The sequence below is a fragment of the Oncorhynchus clarkii genome, chromosome 28 (assembly GCF_045791955.1).
Source record: "Oncorhynchus clarkii lewisi isolate Uvic-CL-2024 chromosome 28, UVic_Ocla_1.0, whole genome shotgun sequence".
Lineage (NCBI taxonomy): Eukaryota > Metazoa > Chordata > Actinopteri > Salmoniformes > Salmonidae > Oncorhynchus > Oncorhynchus clarkii.
The window spans coordinates 4,567,968-4,595,272 of NC_092174.1; the positions used below are offsets into that span (position 1 = coordinate 4,567,968).

At 39.9% G+C, this 27,305-nt stretch overlaps 1 protein-coding gene across 2 annotated transcripts in view; it reads right to left on the reverse strand.

Moving 5' to 3' along the window:
• Window positions 1–1,850: 1,850 nt before the first annotated feature.
• The window catches only part of LOC139387311 (peroxisomal biogenesis factor 5-like b), a 154,683-nt gene continuing 129,228 nt past the window's right edge, over window positions 1,851–27,305 (reverse strand). For both annotated transcript variants that reach the window (XM_071133435.1, XM_071133436.1), the window contains exons 8-13: window positions 22,528–22,671; window positions 18,419–18,489; window positions 16,255–16,470; window positions 7,811–7,976; window positions 7,520–7,677; window positions 1,851–2,931 (exon numbers count right to left, since the gene is read on the reverse strand). In XM_071133435.1, coding sequence (XP_070989536.1) covers window positions 2,736–2,931; window positions 7,520–7,677; window positions 7,811–7,976; window positions 16,255–16,470; window positions 18,419–18,489; window positions 22,528–22,671 — 951 coding nt within the window. In that variant the 3' untranslated portion in view covers window positions 1,851–2,735. The remainder of the gene's footprint in view (window positions 2,932–7,519; window positions 7,678–7,810; window positions 7,977–16,254; window positions 16,471–18,418; window positions 18,490–22,527; window positions 22,672–27,305) is intronic.

A 27,305-nucleotide genomic window follows, 5' to 3' on the forward strand; every position in this document is an offset into this window, starting at 1 on the left:
CAGTCCCTGCCTCTGGAAAACATCACCACAGCAGGATGCTTCCACCACCGTGCTTCACCGTAGGGATGGTGCCAGGTTTCCTCCAGATGTGACGCTTGAAATTCACGACAAAGAGTTCAATCTTGGTTTCTCACGATCTGAGAGTCTTTAGGTACCTTTTGGCAAACTCCAAACGGGCTGTCATGTGCCTTTTACTGAGGAGTGGCTTCTGTCTGGACACTCTACCAAAAAGGCCTGATTGGTGGAGTGCTGCAGAGATGGTTGTCCCTCGAAGTTTCTCCCACAGAGGAACTCAAGTGCTCTGTCAGAGTGACCATTGGGTTCTTTGTCACCTCCCTGACCAAGAACCTTATCCCCGATTACTCAGTTTTACTCAGCTGCCAGCTCTAGGAAGAGCCTTGGTGGTTCCAAACTTATTCTATTTAAGAATGATGGAGGCCACTGTGTTTTTTGGGACCTTGAATGCCGCAGAATTATTTTGGTACCCTTCCCAAATTCCTTCAACCTCATCGCTTGGTTTTGGCTCTGTCAACTGTGGGACCTTATATAGACAGGTGTGCCTTTCCAAATCATGTCCAATCAACTGAATTTTCCTTAGGTGGACTCCAAGTTGTAGAAACATCTCAAGGATCATCAATGGAAACAGGATGCACCTGAGCTCAATTTTGAGTCTCATAGGAAAGGGTCTGAATGCTTTGTCATTATGGGGTATTGTGTGTAGATTGAGCATTTTGTTTTTATTTAATATATTTTAGAATTAGGCTGTAACTTTAATTTATACAGTGCACGCTATTTACAGTGTAGAAACAGTGTGGAAACTGTTTAGTAACTTTGCCATTTGAATTGTATGTACTGTACAATGTAAATAAATATTATTATACTACATTATACAAGCCAACATTCTCAAATTCCATGGCCAACATTCAACTTATTGAGAATCTGAGAAGGTAAAAAGACCCAAAGTAAGTTCTAAGGAAATGGGGAATTGATTAGTGTAAATCAGGGTTCTCCAACTCCACTTCCAGAGAAACAGGCTTTTGTTCCAGCCTGGCACTAAAAAATTATCGTAATGTCTTTAGCCTTTGCATGTGGACAGAAGTGCAAACTCCCAAAGAAACAATGTGTTTGGTTAATTGAACCAAATATGAGACAACAGTCAATGTTATACAAATATACTGTATATTGCATAGGGAATTTACTGTCAATTCAACACACATGTCCACTACCAATTCAGTTGTATACCAATAATCACTTTAAACACCACACCTTTTTCTGGTAAGAAAGAGTAAACTGGAAAATCTATCCTCAAAAACAGAATTTCTTAAAAAGCAGATGACTTATGCTTGAAATCATATCTCATCAAACACTGATTCGTAAAACCAATGAACGAACGGGTGACTTGCATAACTTGTTTTAACAGGTCTTTTCAGTGCATTTTCCTCACTGTTGACTTAATCACTCTCATTTGAACATGACAGGCTGCTTTAGAGGGATTTCATTTTCAGCGGTTGTTGCCACACTTTGAAGCCAGGATCACAAAGCACTGTTTGAACATCACTAGTTGCTACTGAGATGCTAGTAAAGATGAGAGGCAGAAATCATTTCATGTGACTGATGTTGCAAAAACAGATGGAACAGGTGTCGCAAGCAGGTGTGTGCGGGTACTTACTACTTGAATAGTAAGTGGGCATTGTGGAAAAACACGACACTTATTGCTGTAGAGTGGTTGAAATAAAATCAAGCTACACACACACACACACACACACACACACACACACACACACACACACACACACACACACACACACACACACACACACACACACACACACACACACACACACACACACACACCCCCAAATGGTACAATGATTGTTCATCCAGAGGCAGTCTGTGTACCGACATACGTGTGTGTATGTCCAAATTAGCTTATTTACTTTCCGGCCTATCGAACCTGTCAACCAGTCATTTATTACATACTGTACTTGGAGCATTGCATGGAAGTGATATTCCAAATAAATACAGGTATGTACAAAATGACAAAAAACTATACACAAGAGGACTCTAGTCTATACTATTACACACAATTTGACCATCAGTACCTGCTGTCTATAAAAGTGATTACGACTTGTGCATTTGATATAATTTCATTTAGTATAAGGCTTCAGTTCTTTTACAATGTGATTGCCGGGCATGCATGGCTTGTTTTTCCTCTACTTTACAGCAGACTCTGTCTTTCCTTTTCTCAGTCAACATTGTGCTCTTCGGGGATAAAAAATAAATAGTAGTACCCCATTGCAGTGGTGCAAATCCGTTTCAACGGGTTAAAAACAATCTTCCCATCCACTTAAAGTAGATGGTATATGACCACACAGCAGAAGTTGTATACAGTGCCATACCAAAACAAATAGGGAATAAATGACCACGTTTGATCTATGGCTGCGTTATTGTAGCCTAATTTCAGCTGCTGGAGGCCAGTCTAAAATAAAAGAGTGTGTATATTTCCCAAGTTGGTTCAGGTCTTCCAATATTTCCACTATAATGGCATTTCAAATACTAGAACACCTCCATTATTCTACAATCCCACCTCTTTTTCCGATCTTCAATAACATTCATCTCTCTTCTGTCAGACATTAATTTAGCTTTACATTAACAGAAGCCATTCTTGGTCACCAATCTGGCAACCCTCTAGCCAATTAGCGAACTGTTTATCTGAGGAGCCCCACTAAACCTGGTCACATAACCCGCCCCATTTCGAAGGCCTTCATGAGTCGGTCCAGGTCTCCAAGGTTCGCAGCCTGGAAGAGCTCGGGCCGGTCCATCATGGAGAGGGCGATCCGAAGGGCAGCCCAGATGTTAGCCGACATGACTTGGTGACTCTGGCTCTGCCTCTGCTGGTTAAGGGCAGTCAGGAAGTTACTAGCTGCCTCCCTAAAAAACAAAATCAGGAAAAAGATTTTAAAAAACAACAACTTTAAAGTATTTTAATTATTACTCTCTTTACTTTATCTTAAGAGAGAGTTCGCTGATATTACAATTTTACTTCATCTTAAAGGAATAGTTTTCCGTTATTACAACTTCAATTAATCTTATGGATAAGTAGAAAGTAGTACATGGACCAAGAGATTCTGTAACCCAAAATATGGGTTTGTTTACAAACAGCTTTAATAGCATTAGCATTGTTCAGTGTAAAACAATTGGAGAGTTAGGACCCCTGTTAGCATTGGTAGGACGCCAAAGTATGGGATAGCTCAATTAAAAGTATATATACTTACTTTGAGAGCAGTCTATGGACAAGGAAAGACTGTAATCATTGATTTGGTTTTGTCAAAGTAGCCAGTCCAGTCAGTCCCTCATTAGACTGCTTTCAAGGTATGGAAACAGTCAATTTGACTGAACTATCCCTTTAAACCTGGATATCCTATTCCTAACCCCACAGGAAAGTAAGCCTTCAACAACATCGTTCTACAGTTGCCATGGCACCCTAGTAGCAGCCTAAGTGTAGCAGCGTGATGTTGTTCCCCTAGATTATGCACCAAGTCGCACACAAGGACCAATTCAAATTGGCCAGGTCAAGAGGGGATGTTAATAATTTGAAAATAATAATATTTCAGTGTGTATTTTATTTCATTACAGCTGCATAGCTAATGTTATTCTTTGGTGTACAAACACTTTTTTTCATATCAATATTGTACATACAGTGGGGCAAAAAAGTATTTAGTCAGCCACCAATTGTGCAAGTTCTCCCACTTAAAAAGATGTGAGAGGCCTGTAATTTTCATCATAGGTACACTTCAACTATGACAGACAAAATGAGAAAAAAAATCCAGAAAATCACATTGCAGAATTTTTTATGTATTTATTTGCAAATTATGGTGGAAAATAAGGATTTGGTCAATAACAAAAGTTTATCTCAATACTTTGTTATATACCCTTTGTTGGCAATGACAGAGGTCAAACGTTTTCTGTAAGTCTTCACAAGATGGTCAAACTGTTGCTGGTATTTTGGCCCATTCCTCCATGCAGATCTCCTCTAGAACAGTGATGTTTTGGGGCTTATGCTGGGCAACACAAACTTTCAACTCCCTCCAAAGATTTTCTATGGGGTTGAGATCTGGAGACTGGCTAGGCCACTCCAGGACCTTGAAATGCTTCTTACGAAGCAACTCCTTCGTTGCCCAGGCGGTGTGTTTGGGATCATTGTCATGCTGAAAGACCCAGCCACGTTTCATCTTCAATGCCCTTGCTTATGGAAGGTTTTCACTCAAAATCTCACGATACATGGCCCCATTCATTCTTTCCTTTACACAGATCAGTCGTCCTGGTCCATTTGCAGAAAAACAGCTAAGTTATATTTTGGTTTCATCTGACCATATGACATTCTCCCAATCTTCTTCTGGATCATCCAAATGCTCTCTAGCAAACTTCAGACGGGCCTGGACATGTACTGGCTTAAGCAGGGGCACACGTCTGGCACTGCAGGATTTGAGTCCCTGGCGGAGTAGTGTGTTACTGATGGTAGGCTTTGTTACTTTGGTCCCAGCTCTCTGCAGGTCATTCACTAGGTCCCCCCGTGTGGTTCTGGGATTTTTGCTCACCGTTCTTGTGATCATTTTGACCCCACGGGGTGAGATCTTGCGTGGAGCCCCAGATCGAGGGAGATTATCAGTGGTCTTGTATGTCTTCCATTTCCTAATAATTGCTCCCACAGTTGATTTCTTCAAACCAAGCTGCTTACCTATTGCAGATTCAGTCTTCCCAGCCTGGTGCAGGTCTACAATTTTGTTTCTGGTGTCCTTTGACAGCTCTTTGGTCTTGGCCATAGTGGAGTTTGGAGTGTGACTGTTTGAGGTTGTGGACAGGTGTCTTTTATACTGATAACAAGTTCAAACAGGTGCCATTAATACAGGTAAGGAGTGGAGGACAGAGGAGCCTCTTAACCTTATCCGGGAGCGTAATCATAGCCTCAAGCTCATTACCATAACGCAACGTTAACTATTCATGAAAATCGCAAATGAAATTAAATAAATATATTGGCTCACAAGCTTAGCCTTTTGTTAACAACACTGTCATCTCAGATTTTCAAAATATGCTTTTCAACCATAGCTACACAAGCATTTGTGTAAGAGTATTGATAGCTAGCATAGCATTAAGCCTAGCATTCAGCAGGCAACATTTTCACAAAAACAAGAAAAGCATTCAAATAAAATAATTTACCTTTGAAGAACTTTGGATGTTTTCAATGAAGAGACTCTCAGTTAGATAGCAAATGTTCAGTTTTTCCAAAAATATTATTTGTGTAGGAGAAATCGCTCCGTTTTCTTCATCACGTTTGGCTAAGAAAAAAAAACGTAAATTCAGTCATTACAACGCCGAACTTTTTTCCAAATTAACTCCATAATATCGACAGAAACATGGCAAACGTTGTTTAGAATCAATCCTCAAGTTGTTTTTCACATATCTATTCGATGATAAGTCATTCGTGGCAGTTGGGTTTCTCCTCTGAAGCAAATGGAAAAATACACGCAGCTGGAGATTACACAATAATTGCAACGGAGGACACCAAGCGAGCACCTGGTAAATGAAGTCTCTTATGGTCAATCTTCCAATGATATGCCTACAAATACGTCACAATGCTGCAGACACCTTGGGGAAACGACAGAAAGTGTAAGCTCATTCCTGGCGCATTCACAGCCATATAAGGAGACATTGGAACACAGCGCCTTCAAAATCTGGGGCATTTCCTGTTTGAAATTTCATCTTGGTTTCGCCTGTAGCATCAGTTCTTAGGCACGCACAGATAATATCTTTGCAGATTTGGAAACGTCAGAGTGTTTTCTTTCCAAAGCTGTCAATTATATGCATAGTCGAGCATCTTTTCGTGACAAAATATCTTGTTTAAAACGGGAACGTTTTTTAATCCAAAAATTAAAAGAGCGCCCCCTATATCAAAGAAGTTAAATAAGAAGTTACAGGTCTGTGAGAGCCAGAAATCTTGCTTGTTTGTAGGTGACCAAATACTTATTTTCCACCATAATTTGCAAATAAATTCATTAAAAATCCTACAATGTGATTTTCTGGATTTTTTTTCTCATTTTGTCTGTCATAGTTGAAGTGTACCTATGATGAAAATTACAGGCCTCTCATCTTTTTAAGTGGGAGAACTTGCACAATTGGTGGCTGACTAAATACTTTTTTGCCCCACTGTACATGTGATTGTAAAAGTTTTGTTTATTTTGGTTTGGTCCATCGCGTACATCCGTACCCCCTTATTGTTCTCTTTTGCCTGACCTTCGGCTAGCAAGGTATGTTGTCCTTGTCTCCGCGATATTTCAATATAAAACCGTGGTAATGTTACACAATGTGCTGTTATGCAACCATAAGTGTGTTACAATGTGGACAAGATAAAGATTTATGTAAACAAGTTTCACCGAGCTCGCTAACTAGGGTATCTATTGTAACTTGTGAGTACTTGGGATCGTGTTTGAGTGAGTGTCCGTGTGCTTGCGCAGGTGCCTGAGAGCTATGACTGCGCCAAGGGCTAACATGTTGTGTGTTGTCTCTTCGTGTGCAGGTATGTCTTTTATTTTGTCTGAATTATGTTCTGTATCATTTTACTTGTATGGTATGGTGTGCTCTTGTGCACTGAATGTGTGCACGCAGCACCTGTTATTTCCTTTTGACGCTCTCTTTTGCCTGACCTTCGGCATAGCAAGGTGCCTGAGCACTATGACTGCGCCAAGGGCTAAAATATTGTGTGTCGTCTCCTCATGTGCAGGGCAAATAAAAACAATTCAACTAGCAGACCTCCAGTTGTGGCAGCGTCCTAATTAAAAGTACACAACGCAGAACGAACCACGCTACATAAGCCGAGTAACTTTTTTGTAAATATTTTTGTAATTCATTTGGATTGTTTCCATACAATCTTTTTGTTTTAAGAATGAACAATTAGTATAGCTAATATCATCAGAATCAACCACAGCATTAAGACTGAAGCTGGCAAGTCATTTGTTTGTTTGGCTAGCAAGCTAATGTTAACAGGCTAGCTGGCAAATGTTTTGATTCAAATGCCAGCCAGTGTTCAGAGGTTGAGGATGAAGAGAAGCCTGAAAAGCATGACGGCAGAGGTGTCCAGTGATGAGGATCGTAGGGAGGACAAGTAACATTATGAAATGTGGTGTGCTTTCTGGCGCCACGTGACTGCCGTAGCATCATCCAAGTGGGTGCTCCATTTCGGTAGTAGATGCGAGACACATTGATAAGACCGTGCTGCTTTCTTGCCCCCTCCCTCAGATGACCACTCAAGCCATGACCTTTCTAATGACTGTCCATCTCATGATGATGTGACATTGTTTTTTCTAAATTGCATGTCTCATTTTAAAGCTCAGATTCTTTAATGTAATGAAGAGCGCTATAAAGTAGAAAATTATTAATGCATCTGTTACTCTATTCTCTCCCTATCTGACTGCCCTCTCACTCAGCTCAACCCAACCCATCCCATCCCATACCCCTCGCCTACTTGTGCGCTCCCAGGTTGATGCAGCTGATGCCCAGGTTGTAGCGGGACCTGATGAAGCCCGGCTGGAGCTCCAGGGCCCGGGTGTATGCCTCCACTGCCTCCTCACTATGGTCCCCATTAGCCAGTGTGGCCCCCAGGCGGTTCCACAGCAGGTAGTCCTGACAGACACAACATAACCAGAATAGGTGGGGGTGAAAGGGTGTGTGTGTGCATGTGCGTGTGGTAGGTTTAGGTGTTTTTGTGATAGGTTTGTGCATAGTGTGTGTGTTTCTGTACTATATTAATGGATACCTCAGGTCTGACAGACAGGGCTGACTTGAAGGCCTCCACAGCCTTGTCAAACTCGGAGCTGAGGTTGAACAGGACCCCAAGGCCTGTCTGGAGGTCCGGGTCCACCCCATCTGTATTCAGCAAGACAGCCTCCTGATACAATCCCTTGACCTCCGCCAGCTGGCTGCTGCAAGCACACACACACTGTGACAATTGACACACTGTGCACTTGATGTGCTTCAAGACAGTAACCGAAGTGCATGGATTCAACAAGTTTAAGTAAATTATGCAGAAATTTTAAAATGAGCTCCATCAGAAACTAATGACATTATCTTTTTGCCGGATAGGCTTAATATGTTAAGACATTGTTAAGATATCCTGAGATTGAAAGAAGTCATCTTGAGACTGAGGCTATCCTAAAATGGACACTTTACATTATAAAGGCTCATATATGCTTACAACAATGAATAATGCAATATATCTGCGAGCTATAGTGGTTCCTCCTTTAAAAGTTGTGCCATACTGCAGCACATCTTGCGGGCTGCTACAGCATTCTATGGCCCGTTATTTAATTGTCAGCCATTTTTTACGTTAATGCAAGTTAGTGCTAGTTTGACCACCAGAGGGCAACTTTGAGAAGCATTTGATAGTCTCCCATATTGGCATTACTAGAAAATGTTAAACCTTTTTTGTAATAACAGAGTACATGAGATTGATTTTAAGAAATTTGGCTTAATTAATTTGATATTATCGTGTTTTTATTCCAAGAAAAACGAAACCCCCAGGATTTCCGTTAGAATTTAATGGAAAATATTGCGCTGTACAACGTGACGGTCGGGAGTAGACTACAGCATAGGAGGATTCTAAAATACTATCTAAGGGGTATAACATTTCCACACCCTAATTGTAGTGAAATAAATATTCATTTCACCTATGGTAGGCCTATAGCATATCTAAAATATATTTATTTCAATGACGAGACTCTCTGCCAACAATTACATTTTCTGTTAGGATCTGTGAGACTTTAATATAATTCTAAATAAATAAATAATAATCACTTTGTTTAAAAAGTAACAATATTTTGGAGATTTCATTTTAATTTAACCTAGAGTGAGCGAGAAAAATGCAATTCTTGAACATGGTGAGACATCACTAATTTGTAAATAAAGCCAGTTTCTTATTTAAAATGATTTATTTCCGGAGAAACCTAACTTGATTATTTAGCAGACATCACTTGCTTATATTCAGTTAACACATTTATCTTAATATCATGGAATATAATTGAACATTTTCGTTTCACCATGCTTGTCTCAGAACAGTGCGAAACGGTGCTTAAATAGACGTCTAAAGGGGGAAGGTTATATACAGTTGAAGTGGGAAGTTTACATACACCTTAGCCAAATACATTAAACTCAGTTTTTCACAATTCCTGACATTTAATCCAAGTAAAAATTCCCTGTCTTAGGTCAGTTAGGATCACCACTTTATTTTAAGAATGGCCTTTAAATTGTTTAACTTGGGTCAAACGTTTCGGGTAGCCTTCCACAAGCTTCCCACAATAAGTTGGGTGAATGTTGTCCCATTCCTCCTGACAGAGCTGGTGTAACTGAGTCACGTTTGTAGGCCTCCTTGCTCGCACACACTTTTTCAGTTCTATCTAAAAATGTTCTATGGGATTGAGGTCAGGGCTTTGAGATGGCCACTCCAATACCTTGACTTTGTTGTCCTTAAGCCATTTTGCCACAACTTTGGAAGTATGCTTGGGGTCATTGTCCATTTGTTGGTTTTGGAGCAGTGGCTTCTTCCTTGCTGAGCGGCTTTTCAGGTTATGTCGATATAGGACTCATTTTACCGTGGATACAGATACTTTGTACCTGTTTCCTCCAGCATCTTCACAAGGTCCTTTGCTGTTGTTCTGGGATTGATTTGCAATTTTCGCACCAAAGTAGGTTCATCTCTAGGAGACAGAACGCGTCTCCTTCCTGAGCGGTATGACGGCTGCGTGGTCCCATGGTATTTATACTTGCATACTATTGTTTGTACAGATGAACGTGGTACCTTCAGGCGTTTGGAAATTGCTTCCAAGGATGAACCATTTTTTTTCCTGAGGTCTTTGGCTGATTTCTTTTGATTTTCCCATGATGTCAAGCAAATAGGCACTGAGTTTGAAGGTAGGCCTTGAAATACATCTACAGGTACACCTCCAATTGATTCAAATGATGTCAATTAGCCTATCAGAAGCTTCTAAAGCCATGACATAATTTTCTGGAATTTAAAGGCACAGCCTTTCATTCACTGCTCAATAGGGACGCATAGGAACGCAGAGCTTTCTAAATAAGAGTCCCTTCCTGATTGGACTTTTCTCAGGCTTTCGCCTGCAATATCAGTTCTGTTATACTCGCAGACAATATTTTTACAGTTTTGGAAACTTTAGAGTGGTTTCTATCCTAAGCTGTCAATTATATGCATATTCTAGCATCTTGTCCTGACAAAATAGCCGTTTACTTTGGGGACGTTATTTTTCCAAAAATGAAAATAGTGCCCCCTAGATTCAAGAGGTTAAAAGCCATTTAAAGGCACAGTCAACTTAGTGTATGTAAACTTCTGACCCACTGTAATTGTGATATAGTGAATTATAAGTTAAATAATCTGTCTGTAAACAACTGTTGGAAAAATTACTTGTGTCATGCACAAAGTAGATGTCATATCAGACTTACCAAAGCTATGGTTTGTTAACAATACATTTGTGGAGTGGTTGAAAAACAAGTTTAATTGACTCCAACCTAAGTGTTTGTAAACTTACGACTTCAACTGTATAATGACAGTGAGCGATTGTAATCTGAATAAAGGCCAAAATAATATTTATGAAAGCCAAAATATAGCCCTGCTAATAGCCATAATGACGCTGTACAACATGACCATGTGTGTTTGAAAGAGTATTTTCCAGTAAGCAACAATTTGTTTGCCTTCATTATACAACTTTGTTCCAATATTTCTGTAATTCAGTGCTATTTATTCTGACAATAATTTGTTATGGATCTGTAACTAAATCAACATCTGCATTTTGAAAGAGTATTTTTTATCATTATTTCATTAACAAAAGTATAAAGATGCTGATGATGAAATACAGTACTGTACAGTATATGCTTTTACATTTGGATAATAAAGCATTTAGAAGATATAAGTCACCTGCATTTGTTTATTAGGCTACTGTGCAGTCCGACAAGTAAACAGCCTACAATACATACTGTAGAAAACATGGGAAGGTGCCTAATTCCTTACATAAGGGAGAGCAAGCCATGTCCAGACTTTCTTAGTGACCTCAAGTACCTTCAACAATGGCTGTACAAGAGAATGCTGGCACGCGGGAGACCGGGTTTCAATTCCCCGACGGGGAGGAGGAGTAGGTTGTCCTTGTAAATAAGAATTTGTTCTTAACTGATTCCATATGTGTTATTTCATAGTTGTGATGTCTTCACTATTATTCTACAATGTAGAAAATAGTAAAAATAAAGAAAAATCCTGGAATAAGTAGGTGTAACCAAACTTTTGATTGGTACTTGGTACCCTCTGGGTTTCTGTTAGTATGGAACGGAAAAGATAGCGCTGTATAACGTGATGGTTGCCAGTACAGTATTGGGCTATTTAGCTAAAGAATCCCCATGTCCTGCGGGCAGGGCACGCAGAAGACCGGGGTTCAATTCCCCGACAGGGAGGAAGGAGTAGGCTATCCTTGTAAATAAGAATTTGTTCTTAAACGCCTTGCCTAGTTAAATAAAGGTTACACTAAGAGCATAACATTTCTGCACCCTCATTTTTTTTATTCTAGTCTAACCAACACCCAAACCGAGATGAACTGAAAATAAAAATCTCATTGATTGATCAAGACCAGTCCCCATGTTTGTCTCAGAGCAGCGCGAAACAGTGCTACAATAGTTGTAGGCTTATTGCTTTAACGTCAATATGCTCTTTAAATAAATAGGACCTACACCACTTTTAACAGCACATTACTCAACACTAGTGAGACTCATGTCACCTACAGTATATCGGAAAATATGACATGAATCTCCGCCAATAATTACATATAGAGGATTGGAGGACCCAGTTTTAGAGTTCTTTCTTTTCATACATTTTTACCTCCATTGCTGATAAACACACCCCGTTAAAGCGATTTAGGGTTAAAAAAAAATCTCCTCTGATTTGAAAATCCTTTTCCTGCAAAAGAATCAAGCATGGCTCTTGGCGAGGAATACTGGTGAAACAGCTGATTTTTTGGCAATTGAGAAATAAATGGACCCGAGGAATAAAAAAGGCCAAATCTAGTGCTATGACAGAGTCTGCTGGTGATCCCTCTAACTTATGGAAATCCGTTAACTCACTTAAAGGAGGAAACTCCTTGACGTCCCTGCCAAAGCAAATTACATTAGAATCTGGGATCGTCAGTGACCAAACTGAAATTTGTGATGTTTTTAATAAGCACTTTATTTCTGCTGGTTTTCTTTTTGAAAGAAAAAAATGGCCAATATGATCCTGACCGGTCTATTGTTTCAGCCCCTCGGCCCCCAGCTGATGTGGAAAACAGTAAGCCGGTTTTTAATTTTCAAAAAGTCACAGAAGATGAGGTCTTATCTGCTATAGATTCAAAGAAATCGTTAGGCGCTGATCATCTGGATCCATATTTACACAAGTGTGCAGCACCTATCATTGCTAGTGCAGTGACGCACATCTTCAAATCAAACATTAGTTGTAGGAAAGATTCCTGAAGCTTGGATAACAGCTTTTGTTATACCACTCCTCAAGGGAGGTGATGGTAGTGAATTGGATAATTATCGGCCCATCTCTAAGCTCTCCTGTTTGGCAAAATTTAATTGGTGAATAGGCAACTACAACCATTTTGAACTGTTATCAATACTCTTTCTAGCAATCAATCTGGCTTCAGACCTAAACACAGTACCACTTCGGCCACTGTGCATGTTGTAAATTATATTGCTAATGCCCTAGATAATAGAAAGTACAGTGTTCATAGATTTGTCTAAAGCTTTTGACACTGTAGGTCATGCGATACTTTTGGGTAAGCTGTCGTCAATAGGACTGGAATCGGATGCCTGTCGTTGGTTTCATGACTATCTAAAGGATAGAAGTCAGGCTGTTAGAGTTGACGCCATCCAGTCGGAGCCATTGGATTTGGTTAGGGGTGCCACAAGGTTCAATACTTGGTCCATTATTGTTCACTCTCTGCATAAACAATATCGATGATCAGGTAATAGTGCCAAATTCATCTATATGCTGATGACACTGTCATGTACTCTATTGCTTCAATGGCTGACCAAGCATTATCACAGTTGGAGACCAATTTTAAGATATTACAAGGGTCTTTTTTACAGTTTAAACTTGTTTTAAATGCTAAGAAAACACATTTATGATTTTTAATAGGTCCAGAAAGTTGAAAATAGACTTGCACTTACGAGCTTAGATGGCTCTGAAATGAATCGGGTCTCTGCATATAAATACTTAGGGATATGGCTGGATGATAAACTGTCTTTTAAAATGCATGTTAACGAACATTGCAAAAAGCTAGGCTTCCTCTATAGAAACAGGACATGACAAATTGTGCAAGCTACTTTTATGTCTGTTATAGATCATGGGGATATTATTTACATGCATGCTACGGCATCCACACTTAAACCACTGGATGCTACTTATCGTTGTGCACTTAGGCTTATTACAGGTGCTAGTTACAGAACTCACCACTGTGTTTTAGATAAAAATGTGGGTTGGACTTCACTGTCCATGAGACAAGAACAACATGATCCCATGTATGTCTATAAAGAACTTCTGAATAAACTACCTTCTTATTTATCATCATTGGAATTATAATTCATAAAACCAGGTCTCAAGCATGGATTACACTTAAGGCCCCTGAGATCTCTACAGAGTTGGGTATGGCTGCCTTTTCCTGTTACGCTCCTTGCTTATGGAATAGCCTGCAGACTAAACTTGAGACTTGTCCCCCTGTTGCACATTTTAAACATTTATTGGAGGATTTTTTGTATTGCTTGTAACTGCTTTGGGTAATGCAAGCTATTGTGCTATTAGGGGAATAACCTAACACTAACGTTCAAAAGTTTGGGGTCACTTAGAAATGACCTTGTTTTTGTCCATTAAAATAACAAATTGATCAGAAATACAGTTTAGACATTGTTCATGTTGTAAATGACTACTGTAGCTGGAAACAGCTGATTTGTAATGGAATATCTACATAGGTGTACAGAGGCCCATTATCAGCAACCATCACTCCTGTGTTCCAATGGCACGTTGTGTTAGCTAATCCAAGTGTATCATTTTAAATGGCTATTTGAATCATTAGAAAACACTTTTGCAATTATGTTAGCACAGCTGAAAACGTTTGTGCTGTTTAAAGAAGCAATAAAACTGTCCTTCTTTAGACGAGCTAAGTATCTGGAGCATCAGCATTTGTCGGTTTGATTACAAGCTCAAAATGGCCAGAAACAAATACCTTCCTTCTGAAACTGTCTATTCTTGTTCTGAGAAATGAAGGCTATTCCATGAGAGAAATTGCCAAGAAACTGAAGATCTCATACAACGCTGTGTACTACTCCCTTCACAGAACAGCGAAAACTGGCTTTAACCAGAATAGAAAGAGGAGTGGGAGGCCCCGGCGCACAACTGAGCAATAGGACATATGCAATAGTGTCCAGTTTCAGAAACAGATGCCTCACAAGTCTTCAACTGGCAGCTTCATTAAATAGTACCCGCAAAACACTAGTCTCAATGTCAACAGTGAAGAGGTGACTCCGGGATGCTGACCTTTCTAGGCAGAGTTGCAAAGAAAAAGACATATCTCAGACTAGCCAATAAAAATAAAACACTGGACGGGAAGATTGGAAAAAAGTGTTATGAACAGACGACTCTAAGTTTGACGTGTTCGGATCACAAAGAAGAACATTTGTGAGACAAAGAAAAAATGAAAATATCCTGGTGGAGTGCTTGACGCCATCTGTCAAGCATGGTGAAGGCAATGTGATGGTCTGGGGGTGCTTTGGTGGTGGTAAACTGGGAGAATTGTAAAGGGTAAAAGGGATCTTGAAGAAGGAAGGATATCACTCCATTTTGCAACGCCATGCCATACCCTGTGGATCGCACTTAATTGGAGCCAATTTCCTCCTACAACAGGACAATGACCCAAAGCACAGCTCCAAACTATGCACTAACTATTTAGGGAAGACGCAGTCAGCTGGCATTCTTTCTATAATGGAGTGGCCAGCACAGTCACCGCATCTCAACCCTATTGAGCTTTTGTGGGAGCAGCTTGACCATATGGTACGTAATTAAACGCTGTACAAACGCTGTACAGTATCCTATTCATTTTGTCACTAATTTCTTGTTTTCATGGAAAACAAAGACATTTCTAATTGACCCAAAACTTTTGAACGGTAGTGTATGTGTAAATGTAACCATCTGCTGTTGTATTTTTTAAAATGTTATTTGTGATTTTTTTTGTTTGTCTTGTGTAATTCTTTAATCACTGTACCTAAACTGTATGTGTAAACATGTATACGCAGGGCCCAGCTCAGTCTGTGTTCCTTGTTGAAATAAAGGTATAATAATAATATTTCTGTAATTTAGTGATTTTATTCCCATAGTAATTCGTTATGGATCCATAACTAAATAAACGTCAGCATTTTGAAAGAGTATTTTATCATTATTTTATTAATGAAAGCATGAAGATGCCATTATTAGTTGCATTGTTTTAGTTTGAACGTGCAGACTGGCTCTAAGAACAGCGGGAACGTTTCCCTAGTCAGCACCATTATTAGTGCAGTGTCCCTTTAAATATTTTGGAGATTTGGTTTTCAAATAACGTAAAATTAGTGAAAAAAAGGTCATTCTTGAACATGGGATGAGACATTGTTACTAATTTGTAAATAAAGCCAGTTTGTTATTTGGAATAATTTATTTCTGTTTTTAGACAGAGAAAAACCAAAAACCTACAGTCATCTCATGGGTCTCCCAGTTGAGGCCGGCACAGTTATTGAACCAGCATGTGTAGCAACACAGCTTGCACTGATATGCAGTGTCTTAGACCAATGCTCCACTCAGGCGCTGTACAATGTGACCAGTCGGGAGTGGCCTACAATACTACAGTAATAATCCAAACAAAATAAAATAATAAAAACCTTAGTGTAACAACAGTTTTAATCAGTAATACTGAAGTCGCGCACAATTTTCCATTTAGGTTTGTGTCGCCCAGTCAGTTAGAGCCACAGTAGGACCCAAAAGCATAATCAGTGCTCTAACTCCCCCCTGCACTAGTCTGGAGCAATGAAGTGGTGACGCAGGGTACTGTACTAAACAACAAATTACCTCTAAATCCTGCGGCGTAAGCTTGCAACTTTTAAAGGAGGAACCACTGAATATGCATTGTAACCAAGAGGTGGGCGTACCAAGAGGTTGGCGTATGGGGACGACCCCTACGCGGTGTGGTGGGGGACCCCTGCAGCAGTGGGCTCCGGCTCCCTGGCAGTAGGTGTTTATAACGGGGGTTGTGGCAGATCCATCGGTGCAGGGCCTTGCAAGCGTCCTGTTGCATGCCTGTGTTGGTCAAACTCACCGCCAGGGCCATGAGGGCCGGCAAGTTGTTGTGGTGGAGGTCTAGACACCTGCAGACAGGGACTGCTGTGATTTCTGTGCAAGGATGTGCTGGTTCTGTCTTTTTTTGTGTGCACGCCAGGTGAGGTCGTTCCAGGTAGGATGGGGAGAGGATGGGGAGAATGCATCTTCCTTGGAAATGTTTTGAAATGTTTTAATAATCAAATTTTTTCTTGGCGAGAGACTCAATTTTTGCTGATGCACGTAACACCCATTGAATTTGGTTATTTGAGGATTGAAAAAAGTTAATGGATTAGGAATTTCCTTTTAAATTACTATGTTTGCTGTTAACCCTATCAAGTTAAACAACATAGTTGTGCTGTTGTAATGAATGTGAATTAGACTCTTACGACTTAAATCAGAACTGGAGACCAGGGTTCAATCCCACCTGTGACACTGTATACATGTATATACAGTGCTTTTCGTTAAGTACTCAGACCCTTTTAAGTTTTTCACATTTTGTTACGTTACTGCCTTATTCTAAAATGTATTCAATTGTATTAAATCAAGCTACACAAAATACCCCATAATGATGAAGCAAAAAACAACATTTATTTTTTTATTTTAGAACATTTACATATCTTTTCAGAACCTTTACTCAGTACTTTACTGAAGCAACTTTGGCAGCGATTACAGCCTCGAGTCTTCTTGGGTATGACGCTGCAAGCTTGGAACACATGTATTTGGGGGGTTTCTCCCATTACTCTCTGCAGCTCCTATCAAGCTCTGTCAGGTTGAATGTGGAGCATTGGTGCACAGCTATTTTCGGGTCTCTCCAGAGATGTTTGATCGGGTTCAAGTCCGGGCTCTGTCTGGGCCACTCAAGGACATTCAGAGACTTGTTCCGAAGCCACTCCTGCGTTGTCTTGGCTGTGTGCTTAGGGTCATTGTCCTGTTGGAAGGTAAACCTTCGCCCTAGTCTGAGGTCCTGAGCCCTCTGGAGCAGGTTTTCATCAAGGATCTGTACGTTGATCCGTTACTCTTTGCCACGATCCTGTCTAGTCTCCCAGTCCCTGCAGCTGAAAAACATCGCCCACAGCATGATGCTGACACCTCAATGCTTTACCGTAGGGATGGTGACAGGTTTCTTCCAGATGTGATGCTTGACATTCAGGCCAAAGAGTTCAATCTTGGTTTCATCAGACCAGAGAAATTTGTTTCTCATGGTCTGAGAGTCTTTAGGTGCCTTTTGGCAAACTCCAAGCAGGCTGTCATGTGCCTTTTACTGAGGAGTGTCTTCCGTCTGGCCACTCTAACAAAGGCCTGATTGGTGGAGTGTGGCAGAGATGGTTGTCCTTCTGGAAGGTTCTCCCATCTCCACAGAGGAACTCTAGCACTCCGTCAGAGTGACCATAGGGTTCTTGGTCACCCCCCTGACCAAGGCCCTTCTCCCCCGAAAGCTCAGTTTGGCCATGCAGCCAGCTCTAGGAAGAGTCTTGGTGGTTCCAAATTTCTTTCATTTAAGAATGATGGAGGCAAATTTGCTCTTAAGAACCTTCAATGCTGCAGACATTTTTTGGTACACTTCCCCAGATCTGTGCCTCGACAAAATCCTGTCTTGGAGCTCTACGGACAATTCCTTCAACCTCATGGCTTGATTTTTGCTCTGACATGCACTGTCAACTGTGGGACCTTATATAGACAGGTGTGCCTTTCCAAATCATGTCCAATCAACTGAATGTACCACAGATGGACTCCAAGTTGTAGAAACATCTCAAGGATGATCAATGGAAAGAGGATGCAAAAAAAGAATAATAATAATGTAAAAAGTGTGTTTTTTATTTTTAATACAATTGCAAAAATGTCTAAAAACCTGCTTTGCTTTGTCATTATGGGGTATTGTGTGTAGATTGCTGAGGATTTTTATTTATTTAATCAATTTCAGAATAAGGCTAACAAAATGTGGAAAAGGTCAAGGGGTCTGAAGGCATTGTAAGTAGAAACAACTCATTTTTTTACCTCTGGAGTGACACGATGGCTGCCTGCTCATTCTCATTCTCAGCCTGTGTGGTGCCCAGAACCTGCCAAGCCTAAAGACGCAGAGAGGGTTTCAACCAAACTAACACATCAAACAAAGTCAAACAATACTACATCAGTACTCCCGAGCTAACCAGTACTTCACTAAAGGAAATCTTATGCACAGTTCAAACATCGATTTTATGGCGAGTGGAACTGAATAGAAATTAAGGGCGGCCTGGCAAGGTTTAAAGCTTTGCTTGATGTACCGATTGGTTTCATACAACTGCTCTCAACACTGCAGCAGACTTCCTCGTTGGTTTTGGGGCGACATAACAGCAACCTCTTACAGAAGTCCTCCACCTGGAAATCCGAGACAATGATTGTGCTTCTGTTGTGGGTGTGGTAGTGAAGCAACTATTATTTGCATGCAATTAACACATATTAATATGTATTACCATATCTCCTGAAAGTGGAAGAACTGCTCTGATGTGCTGCATGAAACAAAGGCTTACCGCACTGGGCCAAAAGAGAAGCTGCCGAACTATTGAAAGAATTTGAAAGAGGCTCACTTAATGGTTTCAGACAGCTCTCTATCCCCGCTCTTCCAAAGAGAAATAGATTTTTTTGCGGCGATAGAGTGGTCTTTGAACGAGGGCTAAAACTCAACAAATACAAAAAAAATAAGACAAAAGAACACACAAGATACATTTCTCGAATTGATTCAATAAAGTAAACTCAATACTTCACACAATGTTACCTACAATTAAAACAAATAAATGAGGCTGTTAACTGAACCTGAATTTCACAGGTTTCTGATTTTCCCCAAAAAGGCAAACTTTTTAAATAAAAAAACAAAAACAAATGTGGATGTTCTAAGTCCATTCTAAGTCCATAACAATGCTTTAACCACATCAGGAGACCACGTTTGAGGTCTGGGAAAAAATGCATGACATTTATTTATTGTAGTTACCCTTTAGTTCAACTGCGCAGGCACCTAGAAATGTTGTTTGGTTAGTAGTGTTTCTTTAGCACATAAAATGGAAATTGCAAAAGAAATGGCCACCGGATTGACGCAAATAATCATGATATCATTATGCCAGGTAGGTGTAACGGATGTGAAACGGCTAGCTTAGTTAGCGGTGCGCGCTAAATAGCGTTTCAATCGGTGACGTCACTTGCTCTGAGACCTTGAAGTAGTGGTTCCCCTTGCTCTGCAAGGGCCGCGGCTTTTGTGGAGCGAACATTCAATTGAGAAGGTTTCTGAGAAAGCCTTTCCATCTACCAGAAGACGGTAACATCGCTACGTTTTTCCTGTTTCTTAATTGTTTGAAACCTGGACGTTTTACTTCATATTATGAGGCATGTCTTACCTTGCTTCAAAATACCTATAGCCAAAATTCCACCATAGAAACGTGTAGGCAATTATTTTATAGTCTTCCCCTATGTGTTCTCCTGTTCTATTGGTTTTCTTTCATTGTCTATCAGCCAAAGGCATTGTCCTATTCATATTAGAAATGAGTGATGAGCGATTATTGCTTTGAGGTTGGTTCGGATTCGGTTGGCTTATAAAAAAAAGATCAGTTTTCCATATCAGTTTTTAAACATTAAATGCACGATGCATTTTGTGGGTTGAATGCAGTAAGAATACAAAATAATACAATTAATAAAAGTCCCATGATGGTAGTGACTGCACATTACTGATTATCACTTATCAATAATTTATTCACATTACTTTACTTCCATAAAATATTTCAGTTGTGTATATTACATTTGTTTTATTTGATGACTTCCAAGTCATCATCTCATCTCCATAGAGCTGTTACCTGACTGCTGAACTGCAACTATCAAATCACTTAGAGCATGTATTTTCAGTTAGAGATACCTCGCAAAGCATTCTTCTGTCTTTTTTTCATAGCAGGCTTTACCAAGTTTTCTGCACTAAACCATATAGAATATTGGCCTGTTGGAAACTACAACTCCCTACTACTACTTCGCATAGTTCTGGCTTGATCGGATGTATCTCTACAGAAACTGTGCAATGTGCACAAACAAAATGTTGGTTAATCGCTGAGCACTATTAGCAACCTGTGATAGTTCGTGCATCTTAAAATCTCCCCTTTCTAACGGATATTTCCATCTCTGTCCATGAAACCGCTTGTATGTGCAGTGCACATTTTAGAACAATGTTTTCCACAAATTGCATTTTGGAACATTTGCGTGTAAGCCTACCTCTGTGTGTACATACAGTGCCTTGCGAAAGTATTCGGCCCCCTTGAACTTTGCGACCTTTTGCCACATTTCAGGCTTCAAACATAAAGATATAAAACTGTATTTTTTTGTGAAGAATCAACAACAAGTGGGACACAATCATGAAGTGGAACGACATTTATTGGATATTTCAAACCTTTTTAACAAATCAAAAACTAAAAAATGGGGCGTGCAAAATTATTCAGCACCTTTACTTTCAGTGCAGCAAACTCTCTCCAGAAGTTCAGTTAGCATCTCTGAATGATCCAATGTTGACCTAAATGACTAATGATGATAAATACAATCCACCTGTGCGTAATCAAGTCTCCGTATAAATGCACCTGCACTGTGATAGTCTCAGAGGTCCGTTAAAAGCGCAGAGAGCATCATGAAGAACAAGGAACACACCAGGCAGGTCCGAGATACTGTTGTGAAGAAGTTTAAAGCTGGATTTGGATACAAAAAGATTTCCCAAGCTTTAAACATCCCAAGGAGCACTGTGCAAGCGATAATATTGAAATGGAAGGAGTATCAGACCACTGCAAATCTACCAAGACCTGGCCGTCCCTCTAAACTTTCAGCTCATACAAGGAGAAGACTGATCAGAGATGCAGCCAAGAGGCCCATGATCACTCTGGATGAACTGCAAAGATCTACAGCTGAGGTGGGAGACTCTGTCCATAGGACAACAATCAGTCGTATATTGCACAAATCTGGCCTTTATGGAAGAGTGGCAAGAAGAAAGCCATTTCTTAAAGATATCCATAAAAAGTGTTGTTTAAAGTTTGCCACAAGCCACCTGGGAGACACACCAAACATGTGGAAGAAGGTACTCTGGTCAGATGAAACCAAAATTGAACTTTTTGGCAACAATACAAAACGTTATGTTTGGCGTAAAAGCAACACAGCTCATCACCCTGAACACACCATCCCCACTGTCAAACATGGTGGTGGCAGCATCATGGTTTGGGCCTGCTTTTATTCAGCAGGGACAGGGAAGATGGTTAAAATTGATGGGAAGATGGATGGAGCCAAATACAGGACCATTCTGGAAGAAAAACTGATGCAGTCTGCAAAAGACCTGAGACTGGGACGGAGATTTGTCTTCCAACAAGACAATGATCCAAAATATAAAGCAAAATCTACAATGGAATGGTTCAAAAATAAACATATCCAGGTGTTAGAATGGCCAAGTCAAAGTCCAGACCTGAATCCAATCGAGAATCTGTGGAAAGAACTGAAAACTGCTGTTCACAAATGCTCTCCATCCAACCTCACTGAGTTCGAGCTGTTTTGCAAGGAGGAATGGGAAAAAATGTCAGTCTCTCGATGTGCAAAACTGATAGAGACATACCCCAAGCGACTTACAGCTGTAATCGCAGCAAAAGGTGGCGCTACAAAGTATTAACTTAAGGGGGCTGAATAATTTAGCACGCCCAATTTTTCAGTTTTTGATTTGTTAAAAAAGTTTGAAATATCCAATAAATGTCGTTCCACTTCATGATTGTGTCCCACTTGTTGTTGATTCTTCACAAAAAAATACAGTTTTATATCTTTATGTTTGAAGCCTGAAATGTGGCAAAAGGTCGCAAAGTTCAAGGGGGCCGAATACTTTCGCAAGGCACTGTAGCTGCTCCTACAATGTGAATAAATAATAGTTTATCAACATTTTAAGCTAAACATTCTAATCTGTTCCATCAGACTTATTAATTTATACGACGTATACCTCCATTACACTACTTTAATAAGCATCGTGGGGATTAAGAAATAAATATACGCAATGCCCACTGAAAAATATGTGGGTATACGGCATATACTTGTGTATACCCTTCACTACACCACTGAACTCAACAATCTTTTACCTCCGAGTCCGATGGGTCCTGCAAAATGGCCGCCTCCAGTAGTAGGACAGCATTGTTCAGGTCACCATCTCTGGCCTTCTGCTGCCCTTCCTCGAAAGCATTGGGCCACTCTTTGTACGGGTTGTTGGTGTGAAAGTAGTAGCCCTGTAAATATCACAGGCATCTTTTTGAATGAATTGCATACGTTTGTGTAAATAATGTCTGCATGGTCATACGAATACAAGTACAATGGTTAATATGACATAATTGACAGTAGGGTATTTGCGGTATAACAGTTAATTCATGAAACAATACAAATGTATAATCTTCTGATCAGTGTTTCACACCTCGGTGTAATAACGGTCTCAGTGAGGCATTCAAATATGTGTTATTCATGAGGATCTATACTGTGTGGCTCATTCTATTTCAAATCATCCAATTATATGGATGAATTTCTATAACCGCAGCAAATGAAGTTAGGCATTGTGTTCAGGGCATAGCAGCAGTGTGCACCAGCGCCAGCCCTAACTGTCCCTCCACTCCCACCACTGCCCAACACTTATGCTAAGTCTCCATGAAGCAGATCATGAATTATTCTTCTTCCATACCACAAGGGTAAAGATTTACTTTGACTACATATCATAACGCATTTATTACACATCTATAAGCATTTAATGAATGTGATATAACAGGTCCCAACAACATTTTTAAATGTAAGTGTATATCAATAGCATATCTATAATACATTCATGTCATGCAATAGTTCATATTACAATGACAATGTAGTGTTATCATTATGGATGTTCTCAAAAGTGTTTGTGAATATTCCAAAAGGCCCAAACACATTTAGAAAATTATGCTGATATATAGGCCGGTATAGGCCCATAACTACTTCTTCTCAGAGGTCAATGGGGCATGAGGATCCCCACAGGGTTGAATCCTCAGGGTAAATTGTATGGATCAAATAGTGTAGTTGAGGGTCATATCATAACGCTTTCGTAACTCATTAACACCCCTCCACATCACAATTAGGCCTAAGTTGGTCATACTAGTCTATAATGCGCACATGAAGGGTCTATGTAGGAATTCTATGCAGTCAAAGTAAAGTTAAATCTATTTTCCCATTCCCATGAAGCATTTATAACGAAGCACTTCAAGGTAATTAACTGTAGTTTGCCACTGATCTATAACACCAACATTTAAGGTCTGAAGTGCTTAGTTGTGAGGTGCTTCTATGCAGTCATTGTACTGTCATTTGTATTTTCCCATTCATAAAGCATTTATAAATAATTTATAAACATGTGTCCGTATTATTTTTGATAAGTGAGACAACACAGAATGTTAAAGGAAATGTGAACATTTGATAGAAAATGAATCCTACTATTGACTATTCTTGAATATATTTAACAAAGATTCAAATTCCCATTTCAGACTCATAGCCATAACTTTTTTAGTGAGTAAACCATATAAACACAGGGTGGTAAAGCTAGCTAGAATTTCCTTGCCTGGCTACTCAAACTCCTTGCTCCGGCCAAACACTACGCCATGCCCACAGATGTTAGTTTCTTTTCCACAATGAGTCTGCTTCTGACGACCTCTCCGATGATTTCCAGAGCGCCTGACTAGTCGGGCAAGAACAAGCATAAGTAATGAGGCGTTTAGGAAATTTGTCATTGTCTTTGATTCATTTTATTTTTTACAACACCCCTCATTTTGACGTCACCACAAACAACTTCATTGATGGCAGTTTCAGATTGATGTACTGTATGTAGCGAACGATAGAGCAGTGGAATAATTCCATTTGAGTCGTCAGGCAAAGCATTTCCCCATTATTCACTAATGTAGCCTAACCGGCCACAAGATGGCAATATTATTCCTTTTACATCGTTTATCATCTTACGTACGACTTTAATGTACTCAGCCAGCAACACACTGCTTTCCCTCGTGGACCGGCTGGTACATAAAGCATCCTCCATTCAACTGCAAAGACATCGGTTTCCTCCTTAACCTGATTTACCTTGATTTAATGGCTCATCAGTAGAAATATCTTAACAAAAATACAATTTTCCACCACCATTTTCAAATTTTCTGACAACTTCCAGATGTTGCACATCGCGAGTCTGTTTATCCCTGGTTGAACGCAGACCGCAACACCAGCAAGTAGCATTAGCCACCCTAGCATGGTGGTGGAAAATTTTATTAAGATACTACAAATATTTTCACCATTTTTTTTCCCTCCAACGAGCCTTTAAAGAGAGTGTAGCACCTATTTCCCAATGCCAGAAATGCATATAATAATTACTAAGAGAACACAAAGAAAACATTCCCAAATTGCAAACTTAAATCAATTGTTATACTATTGTAATGTTGTTTTAAAAGGTGAGTTTAAGGTTCTCAAAATCAGCTCTAACTTTGGAAACAATCCCAAAGCCCCCCGCGGTCAGCGTCACACAGTGAAATGAAAAACTACATTCCTCTTAATTCAATACATTTGTGAGAATGAGGTGGTCGAATTGGGCATCTATTCTCACGGATATCAATAATGGAAGGAGGGCTTCAGAAATAAGTTTCTTCTCAAAGTGGATGCTGTCCCTACCATCAACGTGACTTCTAAAGTAGGGGTGTGCCGAGTACTTGGGCAAAACGAGTATCGTAACAGATATGGAACATTTTCAGAATACGATTATGACAAGTATTTTTTGTAATTATCCGTGAAAGAAAAAATATAATAATTCAGCTGCCAGCACACTCTTTCACTCAAACAGTGTTAAGCGCTGTGTGCTTTAAACAACTATTGGCTAGTTACAGTGCCTTGCGAAAGTATTCGGCCCCCTTGAACTTTGTGACCTTTTGCCACATTTCAGGCTTCAAACATAAAGATATAAAACTGTATTGTATGAGCTGAAAGTTTAGAGGGACGGCCAGGTCTTGGTAGATTTGCAGTGGTCTGATACTCCTTCCATTTCAATATTATCGCTTGCACAGTGCTCCTTGGGATGTTTAAAGCTTGGGAAATCTTTTTGTATCCAAATCCGGCTTTAAACTTCTTCACAACAGTATCTCGGACCTGCCTGGTGTGTTCCTTGTTCTTCATGATGCTCTCTGCGCTTTTAACGGACCTCTGAGACTATCACAGTGCAGGTGCATTTATACGGAGACTTGATTACACACAGGTGGATTGTATTTATCATCATTAGTCATTTAGCTCAACATTAGATCATTCAGAGATCCTCACTGAACTTCTGGAGAGAGTTTGCTGCACTGAAAGTAAAGGGGCTGAATAATTTTGCACGCCCAATTTTTCAGTTTTTGATTTGTTAAAAAAGTTTGAAATATCCAATAAATGTCGTTCCACTTCATGATTGTGTCCCACTTGTTGTTGATTCTTCACAAAAAAATACAGTTTTATATCTTTATGTTTGAAGCCTGAAATGTGGCAAAAGGTCGCAAAGTTCAAGGGGGCCGAATACTTTCGCAAGGCACTGTATATTGTCTGTAAAGAATCAGATGGAGTATCAGTTGAGCCTGCTGCAACGATTGGATTAGAACAAGCCACAAGCCATGATCTTCAAACATCATGTATGAATCAGAATCTGTAGCTAGTCATCGTTGTTCAATCTAGTTATTTCCTGTTGACTTTGCTGACACCATATGATTGTTTTTGTCTGTCTACTTGTCGTTGTTTAGTAGGCCTATGTTGTCTGTCCGTATAATTATTTCATTGCTGACGACGTCTGTCATTACGTCATGATCCAAGCCCAAGCTTGCTTGCTATTATTATTTATTCTCACCCAGGCATGTTTACCGAGCGACAGATCATTAGAAAATAAAATGACAAATGTAGATACTTTTTAAAATGTATTGTATAATGTTGGCTGGCATAAGTTGCGGAAGAGAAAAGTTTTGCTCCTCTCAAAAGTACAACAATATATAGCCGACATTCATCTAAATCTGTGCCTGGAATAAATGCAGGCAGTAGTAGTACTATTTATTAGCCTATTTCATTAATAATTGAATAGAACTAAGTAAGTATCATGTGCATTTTCATCGGTCGGGGTCATTTAAAAGGAACATAATGCACTCTGAGATGCACTCTGAGTGAATGCGCACTTGTGGTATAGGCATTTACAGCACATTCCTGGGTTGTCTGATCACGACTAAATCCGATTATGACTATGAAGTGTGATAAAACGGATGCGATTATGAATACAATGAGATCGGCACACCCCTATTCTAAAACATCTCAAACAGCCAGCAGCATCAACAGAGAACAAGCATTTTTATAGGTTTCAGTGAGCATGGAAGTGAACAGGGTAAGGGAAAGACCTAAAGGTCAAGGACCTTTTAAAGGGTTCTTCGGCTGTCCCCATAGGAGAACCCTATGAAAAACCCTTTTTGGTTGCAGGTAGAACACTTTTGGTTCCATGTACATGGAAACCTGGAACCAAAAAGGGTTCTCCTATGGGGACAGCTGAAGAACTCTTTTGGAAACTTTTTCTTCTAAGAGTAACTATAGAGCTACCGTATTTAGCTCACGTTTTCCATCTCAATAACACAAACTAACCAAATGTAAACATGTCTGCCAGTTGTTGGTAGCTAACTGCTTGTGCTGTCATACTATAGATAGTACAAGCGTATGGGGAAGAGTAGTTTTGGCTGCGACTGAGGGACTGTGGATGGATGGCTTGTCAGATGGATCCACGTGGGTTGGCGAGACCCCTCCAGCATAATGTTATTCCGAAATCAGCTACGGGCTAGGGCATCTCGAACATATTCCCTACACTGGACTGATGGCAGAT